Source organism: Thamnophis sirtalis, unplaced genomic scaffold (assembly GCF_051295495.1).
Source record: "Thamnophis sirtalis isolate CommonGarterSnake01/CBP01778 unplaced genomic scaffold, rThaSir2_p1.2 scaffold_4, whole genome shotgun sequence".
Classification (NCBI taxonomy): Eukaryota; Metazoa; Chordata; class Lepidosauria; order Squamata; family Natricidae; genus Thamnophis; species Thamnophis sirtalis.
This window is the reverse complement of record NW_028261384.1, coordinates 91,180,595-91,200,454: the sequence shown is the minus strand read 5'-3', so window position 1 is coordinate 91,200,454 and position 19,860 is coordinate 91,180,595. Positions and strand designations below refer to the sequence as shown.

At 38.8% G+C, this 19,860-nt stretch overlaps 1 protein-coding gene across 1 annotated transcript; it reads right to left on the bottom strand.

Annotated features, from left to right (window-relative positions):
* Positions 1-228: 228 nt before the first annotated feature.
* On the bottom strand, positions 229-19,637 carry LOC148045974 (uncharacterized). Its single transcript, XM_087714428.1, has 12 exons — positions 19,241-19,637; positions 18,338-18,568; positions 17,313-18,154; positions 16,685-16,792; positions 14,702-14,754; positions 11,568-11,610; positions 9,800-9,939; positions 4,632-4,877; positions 3,559-3,603; positions 3,358-3,402; positions 1,075-1,116; positions 229-301 (listed from the first exon to the last, which is right to left on the bottom strand). The coding sequence occupies exons 1-12, from the start codon at positions 19,635-19,637 to the stop codon at positions 229-231; spliced, it is 2,265 nt and encodes a 754-aa protein (XP_087570554.1).
* Between the last annotated feature and the right edge of the window lie 223 nt (positions 19,638-19,860).

The window sequence follows — 19,860 nt, the reverse complement described above, 5'->3', positions numbered from 1 at the left end:
ATATCATTCTGGCACCAGAAAACCTATATAGATTTTATCACTGGTAGTCACTAGGGCCATAAGTAATAAGAACTTTAGCCCAACCCAATTGCAGTTGCTCCAGATGGGGGAATAGCTATGCTGAAATGTTTTAAAGCGTCGTGATAAGGATAACAATAAAAAGGTGCATGAAAAAATGTATTTAATAGTAAAATATATAGCAATAAGCAGTGTTCCGTATAAGTAGGATTAGTCTTCTTCCTCTTCCTCTTCCCCTTCCCCTTCCTCTTCCTCTTCCTCTTCTCCTTCTCCTTCTGAACTTCTGTAGATATAGAAGGAATAAAAGATGATATTACGGTGTGGTTATAAAACTTATTCTTCTAATAAGTCTGTTCAACTTTTGTCAAGCTATTATTATTATAATTGATCCAGTACTATTATTCTCAGGTGCTTCTAAAGAAATATCCATATATTGAGGTGCCATTATTTTTTTGAGAAGAGCAAGAATTTCAGTATTTCAGAGCTGCATTTCAACAACCCTCTCATAGCCAGTTGCTCTAAGAGAAAAGGCTTCTGTAACCACCCATAGAATCTTCTCACAATGGCTACTTTGGGTCTGGCACCATCACTTTCTATCTATGGTGAGTATAGGGAAAGGGAGAAGTGAAGCCATAAGGTGATCAGTAGGTTTCTGACTATTCTTCAAATCTAGGATCCAGATAGGATTAAATATAGGATCTAATTTAAATAGAAATAGAAAAGCAAAACTGAAAAAGGCCCCAATCTGTTAGAATCAGATAGATGGAAAAATGATTGGAAATTACACCCACATGTATGCAACAGAAACATACAATGAATATACACTGAAAGGAGCATCTGCTCCCTTTCATAATAGGGTTTTGGTACTCCAGAACAGGAAAAGGCAAAAAGTTGTTGCTCTTTTCTAGTTTCGCTCCTTCCTTTTCCTATTTCCTACTAGAACTTTTTTTTTTCTACTGTTGAACAGTGAAATAAAATGATGAGATTATGACATGTTTTACACATCAAAAATTCTTAAAGAGAAATACTCCTGACTTGCACACTGAAGCTACTTACGCTTTTTTGGAACCACCTTCAGTTTCTTCTGCTTCTGAAGCCCTGGTTAAAAGAAAAAATAAAAGCAGAATAAGTATTGTTGTGAATATTTTATCTTCACCTGGTCAGCTTGCCTTCCTCATTTATCTATTTATTTATTCAATTTAATTGGCACTCATCTTCTTCCTGAGCAACCCTGGGAGGCTTATAAGACAAAGGATAAATATCTCTAAGATTATAAAAATGGCTACAATCAAAGATAAAGTTAATAAATGGAGGATAACTAAAAGATAAAAATGGGGAAGGAGGGAGCAGGATGTTCAGTGGGGAGGGGGAGATTGCCTCTTAATTCACCAGCCACCTCCAGTGTGATGCTGTCTCTTGTTGGGGCCCCAAACCATCTGGCAGGATCAGGTCTTCAGGTCTAACCTTATGGAAGGTCAGAAGGGTGGGAGACAATCTCATCTCAAGGGTAAGTTATCCCGATGGGCAGGAGCCACAGCAGAGAAGGTCCTTCTCCTGGACCCCGGCAGCCACAATTCCTTGACTGGAGGAGCCTGAAGATTGCCTCCTCTGCTGACGTGAGAGGAGTGGGCCAGCCTCAATGGGGCAAGACTGTTCCTCAAATAGCCTGGACCTATGCCATGCAGGGCTTTAAGGGCAATAACCAACTCTTTGAATTGCACCCAGAAGCAAGCTAGCAACCAGGGCAGCTCTTAGAGCAGTGATGTAACATGGGCCACTCTAGGAGCCTCAAGAACTGCCTGAGTTGCAGTTATCGCTTGTATGTAAGCTTGTTTTTGTATGGGTTCCTCACACACCAGATCTACCATTTTAGTCCTTTCCTTCCAAATACCACTGCTTATGACTCGCTTTTCTTTGTCTCTCCAAATTCAGTCATGAGGATTTTATTTTATTTTATTAGTAAGAATGTTCTCTTTCATCTCACATTGTGGTCTCTTCTGTTGGGACAATCAACCCCATATATAAGACTTCTTTTATCTAAGTCCCAGATTGGAACAGAGTTTGCAGGTAAATGGATTTGTGGCAGAAGAGGTCAATCCACAAAGGCATTGTGCAAGGCACTTCTCTATCCCTATTGTAGCAGCAAACAAATCAGTTTTGTAGCATCATTAACTTCATTTACTTACACTAAAGAGAGTGAGAAGATTTCACAAAACCTTCCTTAATGTGCACCAAAATAAAATAAGCCTCCCTGGGAGGAAGGCATTCTCTGCTGCTCAAATTTGGGGAGCAAATTATTTTGGGCTGTTTCCTGCACTCAGCTAGAAACTCTCATTTGGGTTTGGGGAGTGGAACAGTCTGGAAAGAATGCTGCTTTTTGCCTTGTAGTTTCAACCAGGTTAGTGAGTGCTGGAACTAAGAGGCATCCTCTGCTTCCTAGTTCTGCTTCCCCCAATTTACATTTTTAATTCAGAATAATCTTAGAATCTGAAATGTCTTCAGCTACTAAAAATGGACCCTTTATTTTTCCAGATTATTTCATACTATTACAGTACGGGAGGAATTAGGATGTTTCAATTGTGTGTGCAGCATATTTTATTTTTTGTTTATATATGCAAAGGCTTTTAAGTGTGTAAAGTTGTTGATTTTAATAATGATGAAGCTGCAATAGTAACAGTACATATTAGATGTTGTTTTAAACAAACACATTACTTAGAAATAACTTGGAGGAAAAAAGTTCTAAGTGAAAGAACAGCCCTTGACACACTGTAGTACTCACTCAGTTGCTGGTTCGGCTTCACTAGCGGCCGTCTCTTTTTCTGACCTGACAAAGAACAAACAAACATAGAAGTTAAAAAGAATTCTGCTTCAGCTAAGATTGTCTCCTTTCCTTCCCAGGAAATATCTTGGAGGAAAAAGGTTATAAGTTAAAGAACAATCCTTGAGGGACTCTACTACTCACTCAGTCGCTGGTTCGGCTTCACTAGCGGCCGTCTCTTTTTCTGACCTGACAAAGAACAAACAAACATAGAAGTTAAAAAGAATTCTGCTTCAGCTAAGATTGTCTCCTTTCCTTCCCAGGAAATATCTTGGAGGAAAAAGGTTATAAGTTAAAGAACAATCCTTGAGGGACTCTACTACTCACTCGGTCGTTGGTTCGGCTTCACTAGCGGCCGTCTCTTTTTCTGACCTGACAAAGAACAGAGAAAACATTTTAAGAGAATAGAAGTTTAAAAAAATTCTGCTTCATCTAAAATTGTCATTTTAGCTGTCAATTTAAAATTATAAAATTCCCAGGAAATATCTTGGAGGAAAAAGCATATAAGTTAAATAACTCACTCAGACTTTGGAGAGGCTTCACTAGCGGCCGTCTCTTTTTCTGACCTGACAAAGAACAAACAAACATAGACGTTAAAAAGAATTCTGCTGCATCTAAAATTGTCAATTTAAAATGTAAAGTTGTAAAATTCCCAGGAAATATCTTGGAGGAAAAAGCATATAAGTTAAATAACAATCCTTGAGAGAGACTCTACTACTCACTCAGTCATTGGTGTGGTTTCACTAGTTGGTGTTTCTTTTTCAGACCTGACAAAGAAGAGAAAGGTGTTTTAACAGAAGAGAAGTTAAAAAGAACTCTGCTGCAACTGAGATTGCATCCTTCCTATGGACACATTATCCTGGGAAGGTAATGGCTCATTTCTTTTCAAACTTCTTAAAATGAAAGGAAATTTAGACTGGATTGTCTCAACCTCAGGAACTTTTAGATGTTAATATTAAGCATGGCTGGCTAGGAAACTTTGGGAGATGACATCCACTCATCTAAAAAATTCTATAATTGAGAAACATGCGGTAGATAAATTGTCCTCTCCATTCTATTGGAGATTTTTTTCCCCTCCTGAGCAAATTAACCCAAATATCGCTCCATCACAATATGCTTGTCTGTAGATAAGGCTAAGAATTTTGAGCAACCTCTCCTAGTATAGCAATTATGAAACACAATCAGTGTATATAAATATGATTAAGAAATTGTATGGCAATAGGACTAAGACTTATATACAGTGCTTTACAGAGTCAGATTTATAGAGTCAGCATCAGAGGTGGTATTCCACAGGTTCTGACCAGTTCTAGAGAACCAGTAGCGGAAATTTTGAGTAGTTTGGGGAACTGGTAAGTACCACCTCTAACTGGCCCCGCCCCCATCTATTCTCTGCCACCCGAGTCCCAGCTGATTGGGAGGGAATGGAGATTTTATAGTATCCTTCTCCTGCCATGGCCATGGCACACCATGCCCACCAAGCCACTAGGAGGCATCCTCTGGTGGGCATGCCCACCAAACCATACCCCACAGAACCGGTAGTAAAAACAAATTGAATTCCACCATTGTTCAGCATATTGCACCCAATAATCTGAGTCTTCAATTTAATGACACTGAAAGGATGTAACACTGAGTCAATCAGGATTGAACTCCTGGCAATCAACGGTTGAGTTACCCTTCAATATTGCATTCTAACCACTGCGCCCCCTTGGCTCTTTCATAAACTGAATGAATTAGACTCTATGAGTGAATCTACCTTCAAGTAAAGGAATACTATCCCACACATACAGATACTCACAGTTTCTTTGAACTAGCCTTTTTAACTGGAGCTGGGGCTGGGGCTGGGGCTGGGGCTGGGGCTGGGGCTGGGGCTGGAGCTGGAGCTGGAGCTGGAGCTGGAGCTGGAGCTGGAGCTGGAGCTGGAGCTGGAGCTGGAGCTGGAGCTGGAGCTGGAGCTGGAGCTGGAGCTGGAGCTGGAGCTGGAGCTGGAGCTGGAGCTGGAGCTGGAGGTTCAGTTGCTGCCGGTGAGGATGGTAGTATGACCCTAGGAAGATAAAGCAGAAACAGAGATAAATCCAAGTTTAAATGGTTAATAAAGAACAAAGTTGTGATCTTTTATTTCCTTATGTGAACCCAGAATTTCACAATTTCTCTAAAGATAGCAACAATTGTGTGTTTGCTCATAAGAATCCTAAAATGGCTTTGTTGCAAAACTTACAGCCTCAGCTCTGTTGAATTTGAAGTTTAGTTTTTCCAAAATGTCTAAACAGACTCTTCTAGCTTTTTTCAAGCCTTTGATTCTTATGTACATGTATTTATTTTATGTATTCTCATTCTGCTTCAGCTTGTTGATTCATGGTTGAAAGTGTGACTTAAAGGATAGCTGGGTTAAACTGTTAGACCAGGTGTGGGGAGACCCAGATTCAAATCTCCACAAATGTCATGGAACCCTGCGAGTAATTTGGAGCCAGTCACTTCCTAAGATAAATCTACCTCACAGGTTCATTGCCTTTGAGATAAAATGAATGAGGAATCCCCTATATGCTATCTTAAGCCCACAGGAAAAGAAATGGTAAAACACATATCCAACAAATAAAAACATAAACAAATATGTCTCTAACTTTGGTACTAGAAGTGGATTAGCTTTCTGGAAGCACCCATGGTTCATGTCTCTTCTATGCCTCGAGAAACAACAGAACAAATGCAATAGAATAACAAATTCATGTTAGTCACTGTAAAATGTGTATGTGTCCTTGAAGAAAATAGAATCTGATCCCAACATAAAGGACTTCTTCTGCAGTTCTTTTAAAGCCTTAAAACTCTAAGGCTTTAAAGGCACATCTTTAAGGACATTTAAAGGCACTGTCTTAAAGGTACAGTTGTTTGTTTAATTGGTTCTGCACCCAGATGGCATTCTTGCTCTATGTTAACCAGTTTGGAGAGATTTGCATAAATATTTTTGTTGGATTTATTTATTTAACAATCATTCTTTGTGTGCATGATTTTACATCAATGTTGACTTTTTTGGCAAATGTCTGGACTGTCCGTGCAGTTTTCTAGGAAAGATTTCAGAAGTGGTTTGCCATTGCCTCCTTCCTAGGGCTGAGAGAGTGACTGACCCAAGGCCACCCTCCTGGCTTAATGCCCAAGGTGAGACTAGAACTCACCACCTCCTGGTTTCCAGCCTGCTATCTAAACCACTGCAACAACTTGGTCTCTGTATCCATTGTAGCTGTTTCTTAAATATTAATTGAATTATATCTTCACTTTTGGATTGCTAAAATATGAGGAAAATGTAGTTCCATTTGAAAAATAAAATACATTATTGCAGAGGATGTCCTATAATACATAGACTAAAATATATCTATTCAAATATATACTGGAAATTTAAAAATTCGATGAAATACCGTTAAGTATTCTTCCAAAGTTTTGAACTCTGCTCAGTTACTCAATTGTGTTGGAAACAGCACTCTAAAGTTTTCTAATAATTTCATTTCAACAAAAATGCAGAAGAATTGCTGTGGTGCTCTAAATTTTAAACAGGAAAATAACATTAGTAATAGTTTTGTAGTATATGTAGTAACTCACCTTAGTCCCACAGGACGAATCGGCTCATTTTTTTCTAGAGGCCTGATAAAGAGCAGAAATTACAGAGTTTGTTGTTCAACAATAAGATCTTGTACATGACGGTTGTAAACAAACCTATTTTCAAAACAATATTACACACAAGGGTTCTGCAGTGATGTATGCCCGTATTTAGAGAAAGCAGCCATTCCAGAAAAGCTAACTGGTGTCCCCAGCAAACTACAGAAGCAGTATATGAAGAGAACATCCAAATTTTGGAGTCAACAAGGGCAACATATGCAATTGCATATATTTTTCATTTTTACAAAATTGTTGTGGCTTTTTCAATGGAAGAAAAAATAAGCATTTCTGTGAAATGCCAGACTTTACCTCTATAAGAAATATTTGTATGGCTGCCCATGTTTTTTTAATTAAAAGTTTTTTTTTTATTTTAAAATTTCAAAACAAACATAACACAAAGAATCCTCCTTCTTTACATACTGTAGAAAGTGTATCAGTTGGTTACAAAAAGCTTTCATGCATTTCTTACAATGTCGTCACAAAATTCGTATTAACTCAAGCATTTTAAATCAAATATTTTTATATATATTATCATCATCATATCTCTATTTTCGTTTGACTATAATTGTTTAAACGTCCTTCATCATAAAATGTACCAAGATTTAAAACCTGACCACATACTGGCATTTCATTTGTTATTTCTAATATCCTCCAATAACACTATATCCTTATGGCCTATTCTGACTAAATATCAATAATATTTAGTAACAAAAATTTCTAATCCTCCTTTCCAAATCACTGTTTACAATTTACATCCAATTTCCTTATGTTGTACCCATACATATATATACATTGTTATCATTATCCCTTCTTCATTTAACTCTATCCATTATCATACATTTCCCCACCCCAACTAGTTTTAGATTATACTCTTTCATCTATCAACCTGTGTCTTTCCAGTAGCAAAACAATATCATATCTTCTGCCATTGGTGGTATCAGTCCTCTAATCATCTCCTTAATCAAATTTGCATGGACTCCTCTTTGCAACTCATTGCTTATTGAGTCTCTCATGTAATTTTGATACCCTTCTTCTGTTTCCTTAATCAGCTTATCTTTAATTGTCAGTGGTGTTATCAATGATGTTGCTAATAAAATTTCTCTCTTTAAATCCAAAAATTCTTTTGTTTTTTCTTCTTCTGTATCTTGCCATCTGGGATAGAGTTCCCCTCCATTTAATTCCTCTTTCTGTATTCCACTCTTTCCATTTCCAGACACAAACCAATCACCATAGATATAAGTGGATTTGATTTCTTTGTGGTCATTTTTCTCTTCGGTTTTTAGGATTCTAACCTCCACTTTTTCCACTTGATAAACATCTCCAACATCTTCATCATATTTTATTTTTAGATGCTCTAGATTTTCCAACTTCTTTTCCATCATCTCAAATGTGTTTGATAATTTCTGAATTTCAAACATTATCTTTTGCAAACTTAAAGCTTCTTTCTGCTGTTGAAGTTGTGCCACAATTTCCAGCTGATAAATACTGCTGCTCTGGCTTGAAGGATTTTTACAAGGTTAAACATAAATTAACATTAAAATCTTCTTTTAACTTTCTCTAGTTAGAGATATAGTTCAAAAGGACACCTGTGTAAACAATTCATCCTTTGGTTCTTACCACTCTCTATAAACAAACTGTGAGACTTTGAATTGCCAAGTCAGACTGTTCAGTGAAGAAAGTGAAAGTGCTTTGTTCTCAATGTTCCGAGCAGCAGGACTAACTTTCCCTCTGTTGTTAAAATTATCTTTTGTTTCCTTCTTTTCTTTTCTTTTTTATATTCCAAGTTAAAAAAAATAAAAATCAAATTCTTGAGTAAAAAAGAGAAAAAGAGGAAAACACACGTAGTAATGAGGAAGGAGAATTTTAGTCCATAGGTTGCAAAAATAATAATAAAAAAGATAGAAGAAAACTTAATCCATTCGTTTTAAAAGGCTTGCATAAATTCCATCCATAAAAATAGCATTTAAGAGCAAGATAACACACTGACCAAAACCATTCAAAGCTTAATTCTGCCGCTTATTTCTTCTGTTCTCAGATTTAAATTAATTTTAAGTTTTTTGTAGGCAGTCTCTTTAAAATAATAAAAATTCCTCACCAGTTGTAAACACTTTCTCTTTCCATTTCCTTCCATTTTGAGCCGTCCCAACTTCATCAGCCTAGAGGTTGTGCTTTTATTGCCAGCTAGAAGAACTTCTCCTGGGTTGATCAGGGACTTTGCGGTGTTCCTGAGATCAGCAGGATGTATTCTTCCCATTCGCCATCTCTGCGAGACGGTTTAGGTCCAATTGGACCACCCAGCGATAAAAGTTTCGGCAGTGATCTCAGAGAATTGAGATCACATGTCCGTCTCGTAGCAACGTTGGCTCCTCCTCTATCTTAAACAAAATTCTGAGTAGTAATAATAATAAAATTAATAAAACATAAAATGAAACTATTAAACCATAAAATGAAAATGAAAGCCAGGCTCTGTAGTCTTTTCTTTGGGATGTTTCACCACCAGATTCAGATATTCTTTTTGCATCCCCGCACCTGGGTTTGCTGAATCCTTTGGGTAGAGAGTGTTCCATAAGGTAGGGACAGCCACAGAAAAAGGCACACCTCTGAGCTCCCACCAGATGGCAAGACTTCAGGAAAGGACCCGGAGCATACCTACCCTATCTGATCTGGTAGGAAGGGCAGATACTGTCAGGGAGAAGAAATCCTGCAAATATCCTGATCCTTTGTAAGGCATTTAAAGGTGACAACCAGGAGCTTGAATTACACCCAGAAGAAAACTGAAGCCAATATAGCTCATACAACAGAGGTATAAGATGAGCAAACTTGGGGCTGCATGTTTTGTGGCCTGTTGTAGCTGCTAAGTTGCCTTCAAGGGCAGTTGAAGTGATCTTCAAGGACAGCCCCATGTAAAACACATTGCAGTGTTCTCAATTGGACAAATCCAAATTTGTTCCAAGAATTTTGTAATGAAAAATATAAAGATGTTCTCTGAGTTGCAGAATGGGATGATTCCCTCTCTAGTTTTACTTTAGTCATGTCGCACAGGGGGGTTCACTGGAGAATGCAATTACATTTGGAAGATTCAATGGTAAAAGAAAGCCCGGCTGTCAAAAAAACATGGTGGCTGGGCACTATCAAAACCTGGCATCAACCAAAGCAGACAAAAGCTCATGGAAGTAGTGCAAGAAAAGAAGATGTGGCAAGACCCGGCCATAGAATTGCGAAGAGATGGACATAATTAAATGCACCTCCTCCTCCTCTTGATACCTTGTGAATTTGTTTCTTGTAATATGTGCCAAAGGGGAAAAAAGAAAAGAAAGATACCTTGGAATTTCACGACTGAATATCACTTCCTCTTCAGAGGATTCTTCATCATGAGATTTATCACCGTTGTATTTTTTCCATACTTTATCTTGATATATTTTCTCAAGCCAAGGAGGCTTGTCCAAAGAAGATGCTGAAGTCTAAACATGAGAAAAGGATGTGAAATAATGAAAATAAAACTTCAGCCTGAGATTTAATTTGTTCATGTGGCATTAACATTTTATTTATATCCCAGATTCAAATTCCAGATCCTGGAATGGAGGTTCTTCCTGTAGGAATATATGGCTAGTAAATTAGAGCAAATTTAATTGTGAACTCCTAATTAAGTCACAAGTTTTAACTCCCTCTTTAACTGTGATAGAGAATTCTGGAATGTATTTTGTATTTCTGCTAATTTAGTGTTAGTAGCCAGTAACATTAGTAGTTAGCTGCAGTTTAAAAAGTATTAGCATTCCTAAGTTTTGCAAATTTTGTTATGCTTAATATATATTATTTAATGTTAGTTTAATTATGATACATGAAATAAATGTATGCCTTAACGTTGTATGGAAATAAGGTTTTTATCAATTCATCTGGTAGATACCACTCTGGTTTAAGTGAATTGTCACTATTATTCTCATGGAATCTTTTCAAAAGATCAGTCTTGCTTCATGCATGCTATCTCCCACATTAATGGGGTTGACAGAGCTGGAAAAGATGCTTTCAAAATCTTCCAAAGCCATGTTTGTTCATCTTTGGTATATTTAATAAGTCACAAATGGCTGTAGCAAAACTTTTCTCCTGAAAAGATGCATTAGGAATAATGATAAGTACACAAAATACATAAAATTATAACATATGGTTTCCACATTTGACTCAATACACTTCACACATTCAGATTTTCCCTTTAGGTTTTGTGAATCCAGCCATTGGGATTTACTCTACAAATAATTTTCTGTTCATCCACAGTTTGGCACAATGTGGGAACTATGTCATAAAAAGTCTTCAAAATGTTCACAATATTGTTTTTTCCCTAAATACTATAGCATATATTTAGTCATTTCAAATTGTCAGTCATCTATAAATCACAGGTGTTGGAAAGACTCCAGACCATTGACTGTTACAATGGCCTTCTTCTCATTCTACAGAGAGAAGCTAAAGTGGTTCTGAATTATTTCTACTTGAACAGAAAATTAGTGTAATTCTGTTCCTGAAGGCAACTGATTGTCTTACAGGATCCAGAAGAAATGATAAGAAGCGGGAGAAACTGGCAAATTAGGAGGAACGGCTAGGAAGCTGCCATCTTTATTCACAGAACTGTCAAAATGGGGCAATTATCCTGCCTGGCTTAAATGACTTTAAAACTCAAAGAGTGACTTTAAAACAGGAACAGCTACATTTAGAGAGATAACTTCAATTACCAAGTAAAAGCCAACCTAAGTTAAACTGCACCCAATCCTGAAGCATATTTACTCAGAAGCAATTCTCATTGAGTTTAATATACTCCCCAAATGACAGGATTATATATTTTTTATTTATTTAAGCAAATTTAAGTAACCATCCAAATCACACATAACTGATTCAAGGCAGCTTGCAAAAAATTTAAAAATCCACCATTCAGTGACACTTTAATTTGTGTTATTGATGATGATGATGATGATGATGATGATGATGATGATGATGATGATGATGATTAAATTCAGGCTTGCCTGAGCCACATCTATAATACTTATGTTGATCCATGTTTTTCAGATCCAAATAGTCAGTGGTTCTTTCTACATTTACATACCTGTTTTTCAGGTGTATCTTTCTTCTTTCTACCCAGAAATGACCTTAAAGAAACAATTAAAAAGAAATCAATACTGAGATCTTAAGACTGGATAAACCCTTTTGAAAAGGTGACCAGATGTCCCGCTTTTGGCGGGACAGTCACGATTTTTAATAATTTGTCCCATGTCCCGTGGCGTGTTCAAAAAGTCCTGATTTTCCAAAAGAAAGATCAATTTTAAAAAGGACGCTGTTAAAGGAAGTTTTTATTTCTCTGAAGTGTCGTTCCCGATGTGGCCTTTAGAGGGCAGTGGTTTCCCTCTCTCCGCTCAGGTTGCTCGCAGCGCCCGACGTGTGGTGAGGATCTCTCCCCTCTTGCGCCTGCGTGCTCAAACGCACAACGTTTTTCTGCAGGGGGAGCGACGGCTTTCTGACAGCGGCAGCATGGCAAGGAGGAGGCTCAGTCCCAGGCCAAGCGGCTTTTTTTGCCCGCTTCTCTCGGGCGCCGCTCTCCCTGCAGCCATTTCTCCCTCTTTCTCCTTTTTGTCCTTTCTCCTCCTTCCCCCCAAAAAGAGAACAAGAGGGAGAAAGAGGAGGTGGGGGTAAGGTGACCAGACCTCCTGCTTTTGGCGGGACAGTCATGATTTTCAATAATTTGTCCCATGTCCCGCGGTGTGTTCAAAAAGTCCCGATTTTCCAAAAGAAAGAAAATCAATTTTAAAAAGGACGCCGTTAAAAAAAAGTTTTTATTTCTCTGAAGTATTGTTCCCAATGTGGCCTTTAGAGGGCAATGGTTTCCCTCTCTCCGCTCGGCTTGCTCGCAGCGCCCGACAAGGGGCGAGGCTCCCTCCCTTCCTGCACGTGCGTGCGCTGACGCACGTTTTTCTGCAGGGAGGGCGATGGCTTTCCAGCAGTGGCAGCGCAGCGAGGAGGAGGCTCGATCCTGGGCCAAGCGGCTCAGCCATCAGAAGGTTTTTTTTTTGCCCGCTTCTCTCGGGCGCCACTCTCCCTACAACCATTTCTCCCTATTTCTCTTTTTTGTCCTTTCTCGTCCTTCCCCCCAAAAAGAGAACGAGAGGGAGAAAGAGGAGGTGGGGAGATATAGTGGGATCCTTGCTGCTTTCTGAGCTTGGTGCAGTAAGGATCCCATTATCCCCCCCACGTCCTCTTTCTCCCCCTTTCTCCTTTTTGTCCTTTCTCCTTCTTCCCCCCCCCAAAAAAAGAACGAGAGGGAGAAAGAGGAAGTGGGGGGAATAGTGGGATCCTTGCTTTTTTATTTTCTGGATTAATTGGTGGAAATGTGCTCTCATTCATGATCCATTCCTATGACTTCGTGTATGTCCTGGAATAAATGTACAATAGTTATTGTTTCTTTTTCCATCCTATTTTTCTTACAAAAAGATGAAAAGGATTGTTGATGGAGCCACTTGGCATTTGGAAGGCAGGATTGCTCAGGTAGTCCTCAATTTAAGCCTGGTAACTGAGTAACTGTTCAAAGTTATGACAGACCCTTCCCTCCCTCCCAAAAGGTACTTACGACCTGGTTCGAAGTTCTGAAATGTATTGTGCATAGAATTTTTAAAAATAGTTTTACTTCAATTTATTCTGTGTGGAGTAGTTTGAAATATTTTACTTCAATTTATTCTGTGTGGATTCTTTTTTTTAAATTGTCTTAGACTATTTAAAAAAAGATTCTATCCAAAATAAATTGAAATAAACCATTTTTAAAAAATTCTATGCACAATACATTTCAAACTATTGTGCATAGAATTTTTAAAAATTGCTTATTTCAATTTATTTTGGATAGAATCTTTTTTTAAATTGTCAGGAGTCATTGACACTGAATTTGCACTTGTAATAATCAGGAAGCACATACTGAGTTTCTTTGAAAGAAAATCCAATAATTTAAAAATCCAATAATTTGTTTCCTAGTATAATTTGATTGCTTATTAGTAACCTATGACTATCACTAAGTGTTGTAGCTTATGATTCTTGATGAATGTATTCTATTTTATTTTTCTTTATGTACACTGAGAGCATATTCACCAAAGACAAATTACTTGTGTGTCTAATCACTCTTGGCTAATAAACTATTCTACTCTACTTTACTCTACTCTACTCTACTCCACTCTACTCTACTCTACTCTACTCTACTCTACTCTACTCTACCCTACCCTACCCTACCCTACCCTACCCTACCCTACTCTACCCTACCCTACCCTACTCTACCCTACCCTACCCTACTCTACTCTATTCATTTCTATTTCAATTCTAATAAGGAGTTTAGCTTCTCTCTCTTGAAAATGTAAGCTAGCATAAGGCATTATAATGCAAGCTAGCCTTAGCTTTCAAATAGTTCATTTAGTGACCAAAGCTACAATGGCATTGAAAAAAGTGGCTGATGACTATTTTTCACACTTAGCGACCGATCGCCTTTGTGACCTTTTGACAAAATATAAAAGTTTTAATCAAGCCCCCCCCCCCCGGTCAATGGTGTCCCTCTTTACCAATCTGAAAATCTGGTCACTTTACCTTTTGACAATGTTCAAATCAAATATGGCATCCATTTCTGTACTGGAGAAGTATACAAACTCTTATCATGTAATGAAAGATGTATATATTTGTTTCTCAAAATGGACTTAAAAGGCTTTTCAGTCACAAGATTCTTCTGTGCATGTACAAACTATAACCAGGCAGCAGAAGCCTTAATTGCCTCCTATACTGAAACCCACACCTGCAATTGTCTCCAAAGTTTTAAGAGTTCATGCTGCAGGTAGCCACAAAGCTGTTTGGGCTTTTATTTATTTTTGGCTTCATTTGCATGCATGTCGTCCTGGTAATCTGAACTTTAATGTTTGTTTAGCACTGAAAATAATTGAAAGTTGCCAAGAGGAGAAGAGAAAAAAGGATATGAAACCAATGAAGGAATGTAGCAGAAAGCCAATGCTAAACATACAAATTCAACCAGCAAAAAATCAGATTATTTGGCAATGTTTTCAGTGTTTTCAACTTTTAGATGCATCATCTTGTGAACTAAAATTTGCATTTTAAGAGTTTTATAAGTGCATTGCCACTTAATCTGGAGACTGTTCCTCATAAACAGGATTTTCACAGTAGAAAGTTACAAATAACTAAGTATCTCCAGGGAAGAGTTACCATTTTACAGAAGGGGTTCCTTCTCTTCTTTTGGCAGCTTGATGAGAACAGACCTGTTGAATCCAAAAAGAGAGGTGTGATTGTAAGGGATAAATGTAAATATTTTTCACACTGAGGAAAAAGAATAAATGGCTATCACAGAGAACAATGTTTTTTCTCTGCTTCTCAATAAGAAACTTTTCTTTTTCTCCATCTTCTGCTTATAAAAAGGTGTGGGGTCTCCAACATGGTCTTGGTCAGTGACGTGCAGGCAGGGAAGGCAGGGGCGGCAGGGCCTCACCACTGTCATCATGAAAAGAAAAAAAAATTAAAAGGAAAAAGGCTGAGGTAGTTGCTGCCAGAGTCACAGTGGATGACTCTACTTAGTGCTTAACTGTTTAAAAAAGTCTCTTAAAAAGTGCCCTCTACAGGAGGAGGTGGGAGAACCATGTGCCTCATTTAGTCTGACTTTATGATCATTCGAGCAGAGTTAAGCAAGGGTTAAAAGCCGAAAATTCCTTATGTAGATGAGGCACGTGTTTCTCTTGCCTCCTCTGTAGAGGGTGTTTTTTTAGAGGCTTTTTTAAACAGTTAAGCAGAGACATCCATTTGGGACTCTGGCATCAGCAGCTCTTGTTTTTTCCTTTTACATTTTTACATTTTCATCATGCCAGATAAGAGCAGAGTTGAAATCCTCTGTGAAACAGCTGGAAAAGGTATGTGGGTTGGAGGGAGGGGGAGGAATTCAAAATTAATGTAATTTGTAAGTAATTGTATTATTGTAAGTAATGTGTGTATGTGTGTGCGTGTATGTGTTTTACCTGTCTCTGCTGGCCCGCGGGCTGGCACTTTTTTTATGTCGGACATAGCAGCAGGGCTTTTGGACATAGTGGCAGGGCTTTTGGATGCCCCAGCACTGTGTCCGACATAGAGGCGTCCCATGTCTATGGAGGCAAAGAAAGTCTGGGGCGCCCTGGGCTCCTGCGCACCACGCTAAAGGGAAAGCAGTGGTGGTGGCAGTGCTGGGAAAGGAGGACCGGTAAGCTGTGGGCTGGCATGGGCACCGGGTGGGCTGGGGGCGCATCAGCGAGGGGCTGCATCCTCTTTCTCCTCCTCCTGCTGGCCGATCGGGGCTTCCAAGCACTGCCAAACCCGAGCTGGGCTGAGAAGGAATTCAAGACATCCGCTTTGTTCAGCCTGCCAGTGTGTGCGGACAAGCCCAGAGCAAAAATAAACTCCAACAATACAGCCAAAGCTGGAATCCCCGCACTGGCCATGGCTTTGGAGCTGAAGGGAAGGGATGGAGGGAGCAGGGAAGGCAGGCAGGCTCTCGGGAAGAGTCCACCAGCCTCCTCCTCCTTCGCGTCCCACCTCTATGGTGGACCCAGCACTCGGGCATCCAAAAGTCCTGCTGCTGTGTCTGACATAGAGGCATCCCATCTCTATGACAGACACAGCGCCGGGGTGTCCAAAAGCCCTGCCACTGTGTCCAACATAGAGGCGTCCTGCCTCTATGGCGGACACAGCGCCGAGGCGTCCAAAAGCCCTGCCGCTATGTCCAACATAGAGGCGTCTCGCCTCTATGACAGACATAGCGCTGGGGCGGCAGGACAGCTTTTTCCCACTTGCCTCACCAGCCATAAACCTCACCGCACATCACTGGGTCTTGGTAAACCTCATGAGAAGGTCTTATGGAGCAAATCAAGCTTACCAGCCAGACGTTCCCTCTCAGAATTGAAGATGGAATGAATCCAAGCTTAATACACCCATTTAGTCATGATTTATCCCACTCACCAATAATTTTATAAAAATCAATCCCTTTCTTTTTTTGAGGTTGAATATATTATATTAAATCCTGATTGCAGTAATGTGGTTTCTGAGTTACAGTGTTCAAGCAAATGCTGGCTCTTCAATAAAGCACTGTATTGAGTGTTTGGAGAAGTTTATCTTTTCATTATTAGACTTTGAAATATAGAGGGTAAATAGAAATATAGTTTAGCTTACCTCAATCAAACAAATTATTAAAATAACAACCACCGTCACTGTTGTCACTGAAACAGCCAACCACCATTTGAGGCCATTCCCATATTGTGGAATTCCCTGCTTTGGTATCTGCAGGGTTAAACAAAGAGGAGTAAAGTGGAAGACGGGCCTTTGTATATTTTAACATAAGAGCTCTTTTCCTTAAAAGTAAAGTATATTCGGGAACACCTATCCTTTAAAAGCAACAACAGTTTTACCAATCCAGTTTTATTAAAGTAATTGTATTTGAAATTTCTGATTTAATTTTAATAAATCTCATTCTGCTTTCCCTTGTTTTTAGTTGCTTTTGCTCTATGCTATATGCAGCTCTCCCCAGATGCTGATCACAATTTGTAAGAACCTTACATGTCGCTTATCCTTGTATATAGAGATGGGAATCAGGCAAAGAAGCGGTCTTGGCACATGCATATTACAATAAACAATCCAACAAGACTTTTACTCAAAAAGAGTAATTGTCTTTACAGAAATGAATGCACAATTTGCCTCAATTGGGCCTTCTGAGGAAAATAAGGGAGGCATCTAGGTAACCAAATCTTGTAATTCTTCTATTCTTGCACCTGTTAGAATTATTTATGTGGGTTGTTTTTACCTCATCAGAAGGTTTCTCCATTGTTCTGGAGCTTGCTGTTTTCATATTGGTTTCATTTTTAGTCAGCAATAAGTAGGGTTTCAACCGAGCAGATGGTTCCTGGATGGGTTTTCTCCTATTGAAGAGTCTCATTGCAAGCCCTATTCTAGAGATGAGAATATCACAAGATGTCTTGGTAGTCAGTTCTCTACAGTTCACTTTTATGATACGGATCAACTGGGCAATTAGGCTCCTCAGAGGCTCATTAATGATCAGGTGTGCCAACTGTTTTTTCACCGCAATTTCAAAGACATTGGCCTGAAGAAGATAGTTTTCAGAGCTTGACAAAATGTCAGATGAAGGGGTAGCTGACATGGTTTGTTCCTGATACTCAAAATCTGCTTCATTGGACAATGTTTTATCAGGCAATGGTTCATTCAACATTTCAGTTTCTTCGGTGGTAATTCTGGAGTTTTTTCTTCCAATTATTAAATGCTTGAGAAGATTTTCCTCTCTTGATTTTTGGGACTCAAGTTTGTGCTCCAAAAGTTTCTCTGCTATTTCTTCATTCTGAGGATTTTTCTCTTTTGCCTGTTGACTGATTACAAATTGTTTTCGATGATGGGGCCTTGCTGATCCGTTATCAGATTCCAAAATGAAGATGGCTTTACCAGGCTGCTCCTCACTACCATCCGCTATAATGGAAGTAGTCAAAGGAGGCAGCTCAGTCGGAAGGTGCAAAATTGAGCGTTTGTGTAAAGTGTGAATGGATGTTTGAGGAAGCCTCTTAAGGGAAGAAACCTGCTGAGGATCTAGTACCACTGCAGGCTTCTCTGTTTTTTCAGCCATGGAATGTGAAGCACGTTTTCTTCGCTCTGCTGAAAGTCTTCCAGGAGTATTTCCAAATCTTCGTCTTTTAGTTAGGAACGGAGCAAAGAAATATTCTTCACTTGGTGTATTTCCAAGCTCATGAACTTTCTGTTCCATTATCTGATGGATATTTATCTTTTCCACAGGATTTTTAACACTCAGGCTGATGTCTCCAGAAGCTTCTGAAAGTTCTTTCGCCTTTTCCTTTTGGATCTCAAACTCATGAGATTTCCTCATTTTTCCTTTTATTTTTGCTTTGAGGGTCATCTTTGGCACTGTATTAGCCTTCCGAGTTTCTGAAATTTCTTTAGGCACTTCCTTTTGAATCTCCAAGTCCTGTGTTTTATCTTTCTTTCCTCTTGTTTTTCCTTTGAGAGTAACCTTCAGCCACCTCTTAACCTTCAGAGCTTCTGAAAATTCTGGAGGCAATTCCTTTTGAATGTCCAGCTCCTGAGTTTTCTCTTTGTTTTCTGTTAATTTTTCTTCAGTAGCAACCTGTGGCCACTTGTTATTCTTCAGAGGGAGTAGTCGCCTTCCGACCTTCCTCCATTTTTCATCCATTTTAGGTGAAGCTGGTTTTATTTGCTCCCCTCCATCTGTTCCTTTAATTCTTTCAAGTCTTTTCCTTTTTGTTACCAACTGAAGAAAGAAGTCTTCTTTTCTTGTATTTTTCCCAACCACATGAACCTCTTGTACTATTTTTTGTGGGCTCTTTAACCATTCCAGAGGGCTTTTAGATCTCATGTTGATGTCACCAGAATGTTCTGAAATTTCTTCAGCCCCTTCTTTTTGAATCTTCAACTCATGAGTTTTCTCTTTGTTTTCAGCAATTTCTACTTTGGTAGTCAGAGGCCCTTGCCACCCTGCAAGCTTCCATCGTTTTTCAGCCATTGTATGTGAATTACGTTTTACTTCATCTTCTGCAAGTTTTCCTGTGTTTTTTTCTAATCCTTGCTTCTTTGTTGGTAACCTAACAACTAAGTCTTTTTTTCTTTGTTTTTTTTGAAGCCAAACCATATTCTGATAGTTCTTAAATCTATCTAGAGAGGTTTTAGTCCTCAAGATTATGTCATAAGCAATATCCAAAATTTCTGTAGATAAATCCTTTTGGAGTTCCAACTCTTGAGTCTCTACCTTTTTGGTTATTTCTGCTTTGGGTGCCACTTGTAGGACATTGGAAGATTTGTACAGTTTTTTCAGCAGATTTTCATGACTTTCATTCAAATATTCATGAGGATTTGATTTCGTTAATCTACCCCATAATTTTAAAATTGATGACCTAATAAATTCAATGGAATTACCAATTGTCTCCCGAATATGAGCATTGTAATAACTGGGAGAATTGGTATTCCTTTTGCAATAAATGTTTGAGGCTGGGCATGGAAGTACGAATCCATCCAACCTTTCAAAATATACCAGCATTCCAACCAGGAAAATTTGGGTCGCAAAGGGGGCAACACATCTCATGATGCCCATCCCCTCTTGCTCACTTTACCCAAATGAAGGCTGCTTGGAATGTTGCAGCCAAGAATTGAGGTGTGTTTATGTGGTTTCCAAGCAACCACATGTTATTCCATATGGAGGCTGCAGGATAATGCCACTGCTGTGACATCAGTTTACCATGATTCCTGACATCATAGAATTGCTAATAACCATGGCAACAATATAGGTAGTGGCCTCTTTTATTGATAATGAGTTG